At 39.4% G+C, this 16,391-nt stretch overlaps 1 protein-coding gene across 1 annotated transcript in view; it reads right to left on the bottom strand.

Moving 5' to 3' along the window:
• Positions 1-16,391, bottom strand: part of SEMA3D (sema domain, immunoglobulin domain (Ig), short basic domain, secreted, (semaphorin) 3D) — a 97,368-nt gene that overhangs the window by 46,311 nt on the left and 34,666 nt on the right. The window contains exons 5-7 of the mRNA XM_009582200.1: positions 13,316-13,409; positions 9,903-10,031; positions 3,705-3,847 (exon numbers count right to left, since the gene is read on the bottom strand). Of these exons, the coding sequence (XP_009580495.1) occupies positions 3,705-3,847; positions 9,903-10,031; positions 13,316-13,409 (366 nt within the window). The remainder of the gene's footprint in view (positions 1-3,704; positions 3,848-9,902; positions 10,032-13,315; positions 13,410-16,391) is intronic.

Below are 16,391 nucleotides of genomic sequence, written 5' to 3'. Positions count from 1 at the left end.
ATAATAAACAGGATTTTCATACTGCAGCAGAGACTACTGCTTTTGGCTAATTTCCACTCCATTCCAATAGAATGAGGTTATAAGTATGAAAAAATGTGTTTCTACATAGAAAACAAACAAACAAAAAACCCCAACAACCTTCCTCCCTCTCCAAAACCTTTCTGTGGAGTCCTTTAAGTTAGGAGTTTCATTTCTCACTTTATTTGAGTGGGGAAAATAGGAGGGAAACCTAGGTCTTTTCTAGGGCTATATTTGTGCATATATGAGGTTGTCTTTAAATAGAATTACAATTCTGTCATCATTTTGTGGCAGATACGTATGCAAAAATGTAGCTGACTTGTTGCTTGACTGCAGAGGGCACAGTGCATGGATGCTGCAATTTTTTTTTCAAAATCTGGCTCAGTGTGTAATGACTGTGTCATGTCTTTAGCTGATGCAAGCAGTGTGGGCTTGAAGACAATGTAGCTGTAAAAGCTTATGCCTGTGTTTCTAGAAATGGAAATACTTGGGTCCATGCTCTTAAGAAGTTGAGGTTTGTATGATCATGTAATACACATATGTGTATCTGTATGTGTTTTAAAAAACAAACAAACATTGCTGGCTAATCTTTAACAGTATTTTTTTCTTTTTACTTAGTATCTTACCTGAAAAGAAAGCAAATAACCCAACAAATTACACTTCACGTAAGTAGGAACATACCATAAGTAGTCTCAGGTATTACAGATAGGCCAATGACACTTTTTCTGCCTCCCCCAAACCAAAAATAGGAAATGCCGTTTGCCATGATAAATTACACAACTGGTTCTGAAAGTGACTGTTGAAAGCACTTCCTCCCAATTCATACTGATATCCCCTAGTGATATACAGAATGCAGATGACGTAAATCTAAATTAGTGCTATTTAGTGCTACAGTGGCTGCGTTATTGCAACGCATGCTTCGAGACGGTAAGTATGGTCTTATGAACAGGACAAGTGACAGCTGTTTGACTCTGGGCAAGAAGCTGCCAGCAAGAGTATTGTAATCTTCTGGGTCTGAAAGTAGCTGGGAAAAGGGAATACTTTCCAGAGAACATTTTCCCTAAGGGGGAGGATCAGTGAGAGACCATATTGTTGATCCGTTGAAAATTAGCCAAAAGAATAGGCTTCATTGACTAACCTCCTTATTAAAAACAAAGCCTATTCTAATTTCAGCATCTCTGAATTTTATTTGCAGGTAATCAAGACAAATGTACAAAAAGTCAGTGTCTCTGGTGTTAATGAACAGTGAGGTAGAGAGCAATTGAGTTCTAGTAGAAAAAAACTGGGTTTACACCAAGCAAATGATCTCAAAAGTTGCTGGGCTCCTCCCAGGAAAGAAGGCAAAGGCTTAACTTTATGCAGTACAGGTCACATTAGTGAGACAGTGCAAGTAGAAATTGTTATGTTATCAACTAAAGACATTGATCCCATATCAGAGATAATTAAGCATAGCAGATGTTTCATATCAGAGCACAGATCCAGAGGATCTTAGTCCATAAACAGAGGAGTCTATTTGCATATTTTATTTTATATTAAATACCCATAATAATTCTTTTTTCATTATAATAATTTGCATTATCATGTTTTTTTTATTTGCAGGTAATCAAGACAAATGTACAAAAAAACAGGAGTCCGAATTTTCAAGAGAATTCTGCATCCATTGGGAAGTGCTCAGTAAATAAAGAAGACAGTGCAAAACTAACATTAATAAGAATCACCTTACTTATCAGTTTCCATTGTTTTGCTTTGACTATTAAAAATAAAATTCAAGACATTTTTTTCCTGTTAACATGATTACCCTATAAATTCAGTCTCACTTGAGGTACGATTACCCATGGTCATCAGGATTTCCCTTTTATACATTTGCTTTTATTATGATATCTTATCTCTTTTTTTCTCTAGGTAAAGGATGCTGGAGATCTCTAGCTAATATATCTTAGTTTACTATAATCTCTCATGTGCCTTAGCTTGAAAATGCTGTCTACCAATTTCTCCTAATGCATTAAGTGCTTTCTCATAATCAGCAAATGCCATGTCTAGCAGCAAATCATATATGTTTGCATTTCCATTCTGCCATTAATCACGCTGCTGTGAAATACCCAACTAAAGATTATCAATTCTTTCGTCTGGCTAAAAACCTACTAAAGAACTGATTTATGAATGAGTTTTTTGTTTTCTTAACATTTTAGGTCAAGGACAGAAGTGTGAAATGGCTGTGGTCACTGAAATCTCGATTGGAGTTAGGAGTTTGCTGGACTGCAGAGCAGTTGTAGATTTACATATTCATACGCATGTGGACTCTTTTTTTTTCAGTGTGTGTCCATTAGCTGAATGGGTGCTCTTCTCCTAGACACTTCTTACTGCATATCACAAACTCTTTTGTTTGTTTACTAATTTTCAAGCTTCTTAAGAAGATAATTTTCCCTGCCAGCAGAGTCACATTGCTCAGAAAATACAAGTAAATGAAAGCTTCTGAACAAAATATCACAGAAATGTACCTACTTGTGATGGTGTTGCTGATATCTAGTTCATCATATGAGGTAAACATTTGCTCAAAGCTTATATTTACTAATATGAAGACAACTTTAAAGTCCCATTTTCCTGACTTTTACCAGTGATTCCTGGGTGTCTGGATTCCCTGAAGACCTAAGGACAGGATTGAAGCATTTATACTGGCTGCTTCTGTTCCTACAGTATTATGGGACAAAAGAGTGGATAGAGAATATGTCTGACACAGAAGTCAATAGAGCTTTATGCTGTACTGGGAAGAAGACCTTAGCAAAACCAGCAGGCTGTTAAACAGCAAACTACACTGACTGCTGTCTTCATATGCAGAAATTGGTTTATCTTCTCATTACTGTTTGAGGAGGCTTCTGCCCTTGATAAAGATGCTTCTTCAAAAAGAGTGCAGCTCATGAAAATCTGAGTCTGCATTATGAATACCATAGGGGCAGAAATCTTTCATAAGGGCATAAGCCAAGCATAATGAAAGAGAAAGTGAAGGGAGTAATCATTTAAAGGAGGTCAGGCACCAACCAAATGAAACTTCTTACACTGCAGCAGACCCAGGGCCTGGTTCCTCCTGGTCAACAGGTCAAGGACTGCATTTCTTCCCAGGGGAGGAAACCTCCGGGCAGATGTGGGTGTAGCTCAGAAACGATATACATTTTTAGCCTCCTCTCACCCCAACTGATTATCAGGAATGTGCAGAAACAAAGGACTGACCCCAGCTCTCAGTAATGCCCAGGAATGATGTACTGAGCTAGGCTGAAGGGATAGGTTTGTATATCCCGCCATTCAGTGGGCACTTTCCACAAAAACCCAAATACCTTGCCATTGTGTACACTTCGACAAGTCAATCCTCACTGAAAGCTTATGAAACAAAGCAGGTCACTGTTGCATATCTGAAGGTCAATACATTATCGTTTAGACACAGGATTATAATTTATAAGCATATTAGCTTCTTAAAAAGAGGTACACAGTCAATGTCAAGTCTATTTTTCACACAAGTAAATTTCAGATGGCATTAGTAATCTATGTTCAGAAAAATTACTAAGATGGTTCACTGGGTAACAACACTATTTCCTTCTGACCTGAAAGGGAAAAGAGATTTCTCACAGAAACAAACCAACCTTTTTTTTTCTTTTTTTTTTCTTTAAATAAAATAAAAAAGATAGAGTCCTCACCTTACAAACTCTCCCAACTCGGGAAAGGATTGTCTTGTCAGACGTGCCACTATCTTGTGATATTTCTCGGAAAAAGAAGTAGATTTTGTCATCATCTGGGTTATAGGTGTCCGGAATGGGAAAAGTTCCAATGAATTTCGCTCCTAGAAGTTCCCAAAAAAAGGTTTTAAAAATCTGAAGAAAAGTCTTAATACTTGCTACTAAATTTCTGCTTCAGTATCTGTGTTTATGTTGCATCTTCCAGTGAAATAAAAATATTACTATATAGACATGTAGTGGCAAGTTTCTTACTAACCCCAAGTGAAAACCACTATAGATTCTGAAGTATTTACTCTTAGTGTGATGTTTTTGTGTATATATCATATTACCACTTGCATAAATATGCAGCACTGGCTATCATTCCCTGTTTGAAAATAGGATAACTCTCAGTACAAAATATTGCCTACAAAAATCTGCCTTACTCCTCTTGCCACCAAGCTAAGTAGATTTTCTGAAATCACAGAATTTAAATTAATTTATTTACACATTGCAGCAGTTATGAGTACAGAAATACACTACTGTTTACTAGAGATATCTTGCAAAGGAATGAAAGAACCTTTATTGATCCATGGGATTAAAAATTCAATATAAATGACAGCTTTCCCAAGTTAAAAGTTTCCTAAATATCTGTGCTATAACAATCTTACTATATCTACCAAATCCAAAACAGTGCCATGCTGGGATTCCCAGGTTAGCACACCAAACTCCACAAATGACTGGTTAGTCTTAAGGACACAGTTCCTTGTTGTGCATAAAAACAGATTAGCTATATTGACGTAATGGTTTGTTTGGGTAATTTAAATATGCTTTTTGCAAGAAATGCTACAGCATGCCTTGCCTTGACATGCTGAGCCATTATATTACTTCTGGTCTCTTCCAAAGCAAGCTTGGGTGTCTCTGCCTGCATCTTACAGGCATGCTTATTGGGCCAAGAATTTAATAAATGTCCTTCACTGTCTTCCTCAGCTCCCTCATCCATGATCTCCAGTCCTGCTTTACCTGCTCACCAGCTTTTTTGGTTTTGTTTTGGATTTGGTTTCTTTTTTTCTTTAAATCTTGCACTAAAATCAGAAATTAAACTAATTCCAGGGGTCCCTGACTGCAGAGAGCAGGCAACAACACTGTCTTGCACAAGTGAACCAGATACTTGGGGAAATGGTTTTTAAGACATTCCCCAATGTGCTACAATAGATGAGCTCTTCTGAGGGCACTTGGATCAATGATGTTTTTCTTTAAACGGAAGTGGCTATACAAATATGGTGCAAAGAGACCCTTGACTCTAAAATACATTCTTTCAGCAATAAAGTACACAGTCTTTGTCCCCCATAACCAGGCAGGCTGCAGTAGAAAGCAGTAAGGAGGATGGCGTAAGATGGTAGAGCAAACAGAGCACGCTGGTGATATGTGGGGAATACTATTATCAGCTTTTAATGTATCTTCATGCCTTTGTCCTTTTTACAATGATTGTTACTTTATATTAGCCTTGAGGAATTTTCACCATGAACGCTACAGTACACACGGGACAAAAAGAGGGTCTTTGATTCAAAAGTTCACAGCCGAAGGCTTGAGACAAAATGGGATGTGTTTAAGTGCTGAATGTGCACCTTCATGACAGAAGAGTAAATTTATGGGTCAAAATAGCCACAGTGCTGCTTCCATTTTAAACCTTTCTGACACTAGAGAGTGTCATCAGCAGAAAAATGAAATGATGCAGGCGTCAAGCTCTATAAATTTAAGTTAGGATTTCAAAATGAGCCTAAAGAAAATATTCAATTACCCCTCAGGGCCTGTAAGGCTACTTTGAAGATTAGATCTCTAAATGTGAATAAATACATAAATACGCTTCCAGTATGGTTTCTTAAATATGCAGTTAGCTAAATAGCCATTTAATAGGAAAACCTGTGAAATACTTCTATTGCATGCTTTTGAATTTCACATAGATTTTTTTTTTTTTTTTAATCCACATTCACAGAACAAAACCCTGAATATATGTTTTTTTTAAATTAAATTTCATTGCTTTACTTGGCAAACCAAATGCAAAAACAAATGTCTCAATACCAATTCCTGGAACAGATTTAGAAGAATCTCTAACAAATTAAAGGAACACAAATATTTAATGATTTTAAATCACAATTGAAAACACTGAAGTTGAAAGTTAAATCCAAACAAAAATACACTGTAAAAGATATGAAGACAAAGAGACTGAAAACAATTTAATGAAAGAGATCATGATCTGAAAAGCACATTATGTTCTGCAAGTGAGATCTTTGTCTCATCATTTGTAATCCATCCATACAACACAGAAAAGTGCATTTAAACGAACTGTGAATTAGGTTTTTGGATTCTTTGCATGGGAAACAAATTATGTGATGATGATTTTAAACTACTGTTTGTTTTCCCATACACACGGTTGTCCCCCCCCCTCCCCGCCCCAATCGCTTCAATAGAAGGTTTTCCCACATATTAATTTCATGACTAGATTGTATGTAACCAAACGGGATTAAAGGCATCACGAGCTCTGACAATAGATGGTAGAATAAATTCAGCTGTTGCTCGTGCTTTTTTGAACATGCTCTTGTGGCCGAGTGGGAAGAGCAGTTACACCTAGTCCTTCACTGCCGGGTTCGCTGGAGTGGTCATGTTTGCTGTTGGTTACCTGCCGGCTATCCCACCCTTCTAACACCAGCAGTAGTTTTAGACAGTGCAACCGTGCATGCCTTAGTAAGACCTACAGAGAAGTGAGACTCCTGAGGCTCAGCAAAAGAGGACAGCAAACGAGTAGCAAATCCCAGAACACGAAGAAATGAAAAAGCAACCCAAAACAGTAGGAGGCAGCAGCTCTTTGTGCTGCTGCCAGAAATATGTGGCATGATGAAATGCAAAGTACAGTGTGCACCTCATTTACCTTTAACTGTCTAGAAGTCAAGCTCCTAACCTATACTCATCCAGGTCCCCTCTCAGGGAGGGACACAAGGGAGAAAGTGACAATGAATAATCCTATTTTAAGACAGATTCCTACAATAGGTGGGGTGAGTCACCCTCTGGAAGCGTCACCTCTCTCTGTAAATTACAGACAGAGACAACCGAAACGACTGAGCTCAGACAGGATGCTAACTTTTGCCTTTTAGAGCTAAGTGAGCTGAATCCCATCCAAAGTTCGCAGGATATAAAGAAGTCATTGCCTGCAAGTCTTTGCCCTGTCAAAGATGACTGAATTGCAATGAAAAAAAAAAAAAAAAATTTCAAAAAAGATGAATGCAGTTCAGGGAAGCTTTCATTCCAACCATGGCTTTAGCTTCCTATAAAGGGGGGAGGAATGTGCAGCTGTTTAGTGCATGCCTGTATGTAGGGCTCGGGTATCCCACCACGGGACGCCCTCCTCTGCCCGCTGGGCTGGAGCGGGGCCGAGGCGGTTCCAGCGGGTGGCTTTGCCATCCAGAGCGGGGCCACCAGCCCCACGTGCCTCATCCCCTGCCCCGGCCACGGGTGAGGCAGCTCCGGTCAGCGGCTGCGGGAGCGCCCGATTCTTCAGCTCTGCAGGAGAAGGGCTGAAGTCTGAGCAGAGGCAGCATCCCCTCTGCCTTCAGTGCCACGGCACAGGAGTATGAGCCTGTGTGAGCATGAGTCATGGGAAAGATTAGCTGCCTTCCTCCCTTTCTCCATTGTAGAGTTACTATTCAGTCATTGAGATTAAGACATGTCTTAATTAGTCAAGATAGAGATGCCCTGCAAGGAACTGGAAAGTATCCTACGCATTTTTCCCTTATGCTTTGTCTTTCCCTCCCTTCCCTCAAGAAAGGATAATTCTGTTTCCAGAAACAGAGTAAGACTAAACTTTAAAAATATTAAGGTGCATTATAGCAAAACTTCCTCAGCCCTCTGGAAAAAAGCAAGTTATACATTTTATGCTTATCCTAAGTAAAACACGAGGCACGCCTGGAAATAATTTATTTCTAATTGTACAATTACTCAAGTATGTACAACTTTTCCTGGAGGTCTAACACATGCTTGGTAAATGGGTAGTAGATCTAGGGAAGAGGGGATTTAGATGAGATGGGAGTTTTAAATCTGAAATCAAGTAAATATTTTCTTTATACCAATATCGGCTGAAAGCACAAATGTATGTAATTGGTAATGTTACACAATAAACTAGAAATACATTGGCTACCCTATGGCTTATTGCAGAGATGATCTCATCATTTAGAGCTGCATTCAAAATTTTCTCCAACCTTAAGAGGACTGTTTCAAAATATTAAAATCACCTAGTTTATATCTATGCCTCTTAGTATAACACTGCATGGATTGTGTATGTGAAGTCTTAGACAGAGTGTGGCTGTAGTTTTTTATATAGTTGGAAACAAGGTAAACCTGAAGAATATATGGGGTCTTCAGTGTTTATACAGTGGGGGGTAATTTTCACATCGCAGTCTAACACACTAAAGCAGTTTTTCAAACCCAGACATATTAATATATTATTCTCCTTAGAAAACTTTCACAAATACAGATGCTTTAAGTGAAACAGAATAAAAATGAATCAATCTAAAAGAAAGAAGAAAGGCAGACACCTCCCACCCAGCCTCCAAACTAAACCACATACAGTTCTCAAACCTTTAGTTTATCCTGTGTTCTTGTACTGTTCCCTTGCCTCAAACTGCTCATGAAGAAACATTAATAGCATAAAGAAATATTTGGAGCTGGATATTTAAGCTATAAGTTGTTTTGGGCTGGGAACTGAACCCTGTAATGCTCATCAAGGTAGATCTATACTAATGATATCACCAGATGCTCCTCAGGACCAAACTGCAGTAAATCTTTCTTTTTAGGATATTATAGCACCCTTAGGAAAGCAGCTACCCCAACCATCTTTCCATGCTGGGCATCAGCAGGCCGCCAGTGATAAAATTGGATATTCAGTTGCACGGTTAGTTACAGTTAGAGAACTGCCTGCTGGAAGGACCCATCCTGGTCCATATCGCTTACAGCCCATTTCTGGTCTAGATTCCACAAGAGATGTGTAGAAATGAGACTTAGGAGATAGGAAAGGTGGGACAAGAAAGGTTTTGAGCACAGGAGGGGAAAGTAGGATAGGTCAGCAGGGTCAGATGTGGGATTTTTCTATCTGTCTGAAGGACTGCTCCTATTTGGAAAGGTAAAATGACTTTAAGTGGCTTCTCCTTTCCTCCCCATCTCCCAGCAGAAATCCTGAGGTTATGGAGTTACACCTAGACAGAAACATAAGGCAACAGCTTAGAAGAAGGGAGAGAAGGAGTAGGAAAAAAAAAAAAAATGGAAAAAAGAAAACTTCCTCTTGTTGAGGTCTCAAAGGGTTAAGAGGCAAAATTATCCCTTTCAGAAGTTGTCTGCTGGGAAGACAACTTAGCCCTGTGGTCAGCAGGCCCTGGCTTTACAATACACCCATAATAGCTACACAGGCATCCTGAATCAGGGCCAGCGTTGCCACATCTTTAAAGACAGTTGACGGCTAAAAGGGGGATGCTTTAATTGAGCAGGGTTAGCTTGTGAGAGAAGTTTTCCATGTTACACTGTGTGTGGTTTGAGACTGACTGGGTGTAAATGCAGCCAGTTTTTTAAGGGTTTACTAGCTCAGAATGTTTTTTAACGGGCAAGAAAAAGCAGTGTTTTGCTTGGGAAGCTATTTTAGGGTGCCCTTAGTGGTTTTAAAATGATCCTCACAGCAACAAAGGGTATTTTTCCCCCCTCAAAAAAGGAAAAGGGAAAAAAAAAAGACCTCCTACCTAAAAACATGGAATTTCTAGTCTGTCATTTCAACATGCTGTAGGGATGTGATCGGAAAAAAGGGTTTAAAAAAAAATTATTCCAACAAGACTGGAAATAGAAGCATTTAAGTCATGATATTATTCCAACTACAGGACTATATACAGATGTATAGATCAAAGACGGAAAGAATGATTAGCTCTTATACCCCTACTCTTTCCTTAATTAACATTTTCACCTCTGTGACTTTTCTCAAGTGCATTTTTGTTCCACTGAGCTTTTTTAAAAAAAGCCTACGTAATCCAAAGATACCATGATATAATATCTATATTTATAGTTACCGGACATATATAAGAAAGGGCCTATTAAGTTCAGAGAGGCAGGGACAATACAAATGACAACAGCATATGTTTGGGATCTTACCAGTAAGCCAGTAATGTTCAGAAATGTCCGTTCTGATGTAATGGTGGTCGTGAGAAGGGCCCAGAGAACGTGTTAGAGCAGTGTCCTTGCCAAGGAAATCAGAAGCTGTTCCAGCATAAAGATACTCATCTGCAAATGAAAAAGAAATAGGGTTTCTACAGCTGTGGGGTAAACAAAATTAAAATTATTTGTGTTTTGCTGGGTGAACCACACCTGTGTTTAATTGGCCTATGAACTAATTTAATGTTTTAACATGTTATTGGTTTATATTTTAATGGGATTTTGGGTTCTGCGGAGTTACTTACATTTAGATGAGGGTAATATTTGTAATGATATGCCTGAGAAGTAAAGGAGACCAAGTCTAATTTTCAGATCTTTTAGGCACTCAGAAAATTAAATCCCCCAGGCTTAATGGGTGCTGGGCTCTTAAGGGTATAAAGGTGTATTTGATCTGAGCATCCTGCCCTGTCAGCACTGACCATGGACATGGGGGCCGTGGTGAGAACATGACCATTTATCGATTCAAGCTAGCTCTTCTGTCCCAGACTTGCCACAGCTCTGATGGCTTTGCTGCTCCTGGGCTTGAGCGAGTAAATACGATGGATGCTTCACTATGGGAACCTCACAGCTTGGCCCTTTCCTGGTGTAGGGATCTCCGTCCAACACTTCATTCACAAAGAGGAATTTAGGCACTATGGGAATTATTCTCAACTACGTAACATGTTAATGGTAGGAATATGGCTACAGACCCAAATCATGCTCATTTTAACATAGCGAGTGGTCCCACTAAAATAAATGAGACATCTTGCTTAATAAGGCAGCAAGAATTTGTCTCACAAGGAAACTGTATCTACAATACAGTACAGTGCGCTTGCTGCAATTGCAGTTACTGTTTAGTCTTCTGCCAGCTTTGTGGGCAATGCAAAACTTCACAACCTTAAGAATTGCACAATATTTTCTGTTTTCCTTCAGATTTCAGTGCTTTTCTACAAAGAAGCAAAGAAACAGCATCACTGAATTATTTTTTACCACATAGTGCATTTTACAGTTCTCTTTTTTCTGCAAAATAACACAAAATAGTTTTATTGCTTGGAGGAGTTTGGCTTTTGTTTAATGACTTGCAACAATAAATCCCTGGAGTCTGTAAAAAGAAAAAAGGTTCATAAACGATAATCATTTAAAAAGCTATATGATACATAAAAATCCCCTTCCAGGAGTTCCTTCTCCAGGTTTTCTGGTACTCTGGGTGGAAACATTTCACAAGATCTTTTAGAGCGAAGTCCTTTATTGAGAGTGAATGCAGAATAAATACCATCCAACATAGGTGTTGTGTGTTTTCATTTGCAAAAGATGTAAATGCACTTAAAAAAATAAGATCAAGGGGGAAAAAAAAAAACCCCTCAACCACGATCCACAAGTACTTTATTTGGCCAAAAAAACTATCAGCTTTCTTTTTTCCTCAGCATTATTGTTACTGATGTATTATTTCCATGGCAGTATTGGAAAGCACATCTTTCAGACAGCATGTCGCCCTTGTAAAGAAACAATAGCGCATTCTGAAAGGTATTTGTCATAATGAGGAATGGGCAGGGTAATTGGTGTTTGCTAACTGACAGGCACTCAGTGATCGATAAATCTGAAGGGCTAACAGAAATTCTCCATCTTTGCTTAGGCTCTGCTGACAAGGCGTTTTCAGCACTTCTCTCAGCTTTTAATATCTCTCATTCCAAGTTCTAGTTATTTCCAGAACAGTTTTGGTGAGCAGTAATTTGTAAAAGAAGATGGATGATGAGCAGGTGGTTTTTCAGTCAGAAAGACTAGCTTTTCAAATTTATCTGTGGAATTTACTTGGGGCAAAATGCTGTGTAGATTTCAAAGAGAGATTACTCATTTCTACAAAGAGTCAAAATTATTCAGCTGTATTAACCTACATACATGAGTGAAAATACAATGAAATATTATTTAGCTCATACATGTATAACGATTACAAAGTGCTTTCTGAATGGTACAAGTAATATTTACCGCCATTTAGCAGATAAATAAAACTAGGCAGAGAGAAGTGACATGCCAAAGGTTACTCCTCTCGCCAGTGGCAGAGACAAGAACTGAGGTCCCCTGCATCCCAGTTCAGTATCTCATCCATGAGCTATACTGCCCTCCTAGTACTTTTGGGAATAAAGTAATCATCAAAAGATAGGCCAAGAACGCATTCTCTGGTCAGGCCTGTAACTCTTTACAATGCTGCTTGTACAGTATTGCGAAGCATTTGACACCAGGCACAGTCAGAGTGTCAGAATACCCTGACCATTAATTTTATCTAGCCTGAAAATGCCTATGTACAGAAGTTCATGTTTTAGTTAGCTAAAAGACGGCAGCTTCTTCGTTTCACAAGATTTAATAGTCAAAGCACTAGAGTGCTACTGAAATTAGCCAATGCAATAATAAATCATAGAGTTCTATCGCATTTAAGAAAAAAAAGAAAAAAAAAAAGTTAAAGTTTCTAGAATCCCATTTTAAAAATAGACTTCACGGTCATTAAACAGTACTAGGGGTCCCTGAGAAGAATAAGCGCTGGCTTTAATCTATTGTTTTTAATAAAGGAAGTCCTGCCCCATCTGTTGGGTCAGAATCACAAATCATCTATCTTATTATCTGAGAATAAAGACTGAACATTAGTCATATTCTTTTTATAACACAGAGTGACCGATACTTCAAAGCATTGTCACCACTGCTCTTTGGTTGTAAATGAAAACGTCATGGTGCTTCACTCTTATCTTGTATTCATACGCTTGACGGACAAGTTAAATGAAAATTGTCCAAAGCTATGAACCAAACCATGACAAAAGTGGCTCTTATAGTGATTTGAAATCCGGAGGTCAAGCTGACATTCCTCGGCACCAAATGTCAGACCACACAGCGCTGCGATGCGCACAGCAGGCAGATTGCACTATCTTGTTCCTAGGCTTCCAGCTTCAGAAGTGGCTACTCGAGTAAATAGAAACCTCAAAAATGTATTTATGGAAATAGTGGATGTCAGCAGACTTCAAAGGGCAGAACATATTGATAATTGCAGAAAGAGGCCCAGAAGCGCTTGGAACATTGTCCGTCCATGTGTTTTTTTTTTGTTGTTGTCCTCTTAAAGGAGAAATGACTGGGTGAGGATGAAACCACCTTCCTGCTCAACCAGCCAGAGGCTTCACAGCCGCTCAAATGTCTCTGTGTTGCTGCATTTCCAGCTCATTGGTGTCTGCAGACTGAAGGCTCCCTCAGCTCCGAGAACACAAACCAGCATCGGAAACATGGCTAATGCCAAAGGAGCTCCAACGATGGCATCTGCTGAGCCTCTGACCCCAGGCTCGTGTACAAAGCCACCACACGTTTGAGAGGAGCACCTGGCTCTGATCGTTTCTTACCTGCCATCACTGAAGCAAATGGCTGCTGAGGATCGAAAGGGCATTTCAACCTGCCAGACTCCAAGTTCTGAGTATCCAGCCGGAATACCATTTCCTGAGAATAAACACATTTTCATTATCCTCGTGTGGCTACAGAGAAAAACTCACTTAGACGAACTGTTCTGCTAACACATGAAGTGAAGGTGTATTAGATCGCACAGTTGTCGTCTCAGCATTGATGTTTATGATCCATGTCTCTGTTTTATACCTGGATTTTTTTCACTCCTTGTTTTAACGTATCCTGTTCACTCTATAGTAAAACACAAATCTTAAAAAAATACAATTATTTTCAGAAAAAAAAGATGCATTGTTCATTTCTACTCAAATTAAAAGATGGATTGTACTTAAAAGGCACTGGCTGCTATTTGGGAAAGTGCTGATAGAGTGTGTTGCAACAGGAGACCCAGAAGGGATTCTGGCTGACTCCTAAATTTCTCCAGGGACTGCTGAATAATGTTCGTGGCAGACACAGTTCAGCCCCTTTTAAATGAAAGCAGCATATGCTCTCTCTTGTTATTTTTAACAAGGCTAATGATACAAGAGATATCAGAATAGATCCTTCTTTGCGGTTCCCAAATACACTGTGATTAATTCCTGGGTCACAGAACAAGAGCATAGAGGAAGATAAAGAAAAGAAATTATTTAAAAACTATTTCTGATGTTTTCAGTAGGCAATCAACAACTCAATTGTTGTAGGCAGTAATTTGAAGTTTTACTATAGTTTTGAATTGCCAAAATGGATGCTTTTACTTGTTTCTTTCACTAGTTTCCTAAAAGCACGCTTAACCTGAAACCCGCAGTGAGTCCTTGTGAAAGTAAATTGATTGTTCAGAGAAGCAAAGAGAAGTCTTTGCAGATATAGAGACTTGATTTTCAGAATTCTGCCACTGTTAGAGAAGGGAGGTTGCCTACAGAAGTACTGCTAACATCCTCTCCTACCTACAGTGATATTTAAAATCCCACTAGCATTCAGGAATCAAGTCATTGTGGGTTTAATGTCTATTGTAGAGACATAACTTTTGAAGTTAGTGTAAAAAAACCCAAAACATCTCCATGATTTAAACAATTACTTTAAAAAGTTTGTTTCTTTAATTATTTGTTTCTATACCTCCGCCTTGCAAGAGGACTGAAGAGTACAAATGACAGCTAAGTATGCCCAATGATGACCATGTAGGATCAGACTTCACAACACATTAATTCAATTCATCCTTAATGTACATCAGATTATAAATGATCAAACCTTTCTATTTCATTGAGGTGTCTCCTAAATTCTCTAGGCTTAGATGACAAAAGCCAGGATATTGAATAATTAAGCTCCTTAAGAGGAAAGAAAAATCAATTCCAATCTATGAACATAAATTCCATTTCCTCCAGCAGTCCTGGCTGCTAGAGAGCAGAATTTCATCATCAAACAACCCTTGTTATCTTCCCAAACTTGTGGGATATCAGGTAAACCAAATTCTCAGGCTAAAGTGGATCAGAGCACATCAAGGACAAAACTACATTAAAAATTAAGCATTTTTTTTTGCTGACAATGCTATGTTAGTGTCCCATTCTCCTTTCTTCTAAGATGTGCAATCCTGAGCTGCTCAGAGGACCCTTGCTGTGTCACATGCAAAGGGGCTGTCTCCAAGTCCAGCAGTACACAGGGGACTGAGGGCTTCGTAGAGCAACATCAGATATTTCAGACTTCACCCAGACAAACTAATGGACACTACCAGGCATTCACACAGAATTAACCTCCTGCTTTCACTTCGGACAAAGCTTTCAAAGAAAAGAGCATCCCTTGGAGAGCTGTGGCTAACAGCACCAACCGGGCCAAACCTCTTCTTCACCAGCCAAGAGAAGTTTTGGCAACGACTTCAGCAATAGCAAGGCTAGGACTTTAATCCCCTTTAATTGTGTGATCCCGTAGGGGATTTGTACTGCTTCAGAAGCGGTGTGTGCTGTGGTTTGGAGTCACCTGATCCGCACTGTTTTCCCCTCTCTTTTCACAGCACTGTCACTGGCCAGCAGACCACTGGGCAGATCCACCAGCAGCTTTCAAAGGGCAGCGGGGCACTGCCTGGGCTCCCAGCTCCGTGAGGCTGTCTCAGGCCCTGCATCTCCCAAGCAGCCCACAGCTTCCTGCAGAGGTTGCTAATTACTGAACATCCATTATCCATTCTTATAACCCAGAGACAAAGAAAAAGAAAAAAAAGGGGAAATAAAAGAAAAAAAAAGACTAAAAGAACAGATCTGCGATAAAAGTGCTTTGAATTACCACGTAGGACTCCTGACTTCAGTTCCTACAACCAGGAGATGATTTCAGCTGTCTGTCAAATTCAGGTCAATGGGCCTGTCCTCAGCACCCTCCCGCCTTGTGACACTTATCTGGAGAGGCAGTGCAAGGACAGTGGCTGTAAGGTGTCTGGGGTTCAAGAAGGAAAGGGAAAATATGCCTGATGCCATTCAAAGCTGTTAATTCAGTAGGAGGTTGTAGCAGAGATGCACCATCAGGAGAGGCATGAGTAGTGCTGAACACTGTCCAATCTACCACTGCAGCCGAGCAACCAGGAGGAATGCAGGAGAGGCAGGACTGGGAGACAGTGAGGGGATTAGGAAATACAATACCGGGATTCTTCTTCCATTTCCTCTCACAAGGTAATTGGTCATGTCTAGTTGAGACAGACCCCTTGTCTAGACTGGCTGCCGGACTGAACAATCAGACCAAATCCATAATTTCATAATGTCTGATGAAAACAACCTTCACAAATTAAGTAGTTAAAGGTGCAATGATAGAGTGAATAAGGAATCTTGCTAATGACCCAGAGGTAAACCAGAGCCCTACTTATACTCTTGCTGAGAACTGTTCTGTTCAATTCAGCTGTGTATTTGATCATTCAAGCTAAGGAATCAGCATGATACAAGGGATCTAAAATTTCAGTTGCTTCAACTGGAATATTTAAAGTAGGAAGCAAAGAAACCTACAAAATTATTTCTTTGCAAGCCCAATTATACAGCATATACCAAACAATACCAGGAGCATTAATGGCTT

The sequence above is a fragment of the Fulmarus glacialis genome, unplaced genomic scaffold (genome assembly GCF_000690835.1).
Source record: "Fulmarus glacialis isolate BGI_N327 unplaced genomic scaffold, ASM69083v1 scaffold4010, whole genome shotgun sequence".
Lineage (NCBI taxonomy): Eukaryota > Metazoa > Chordata > Aves > Procellariiformes > Procellariidae > Fulmarus > Fulmarus glacialis.
The sequence above is the reverse complement of the archived record's forward strand: the minus strand, read 5'-3'. Positions and strand labels throughout refer to the sequence as shown.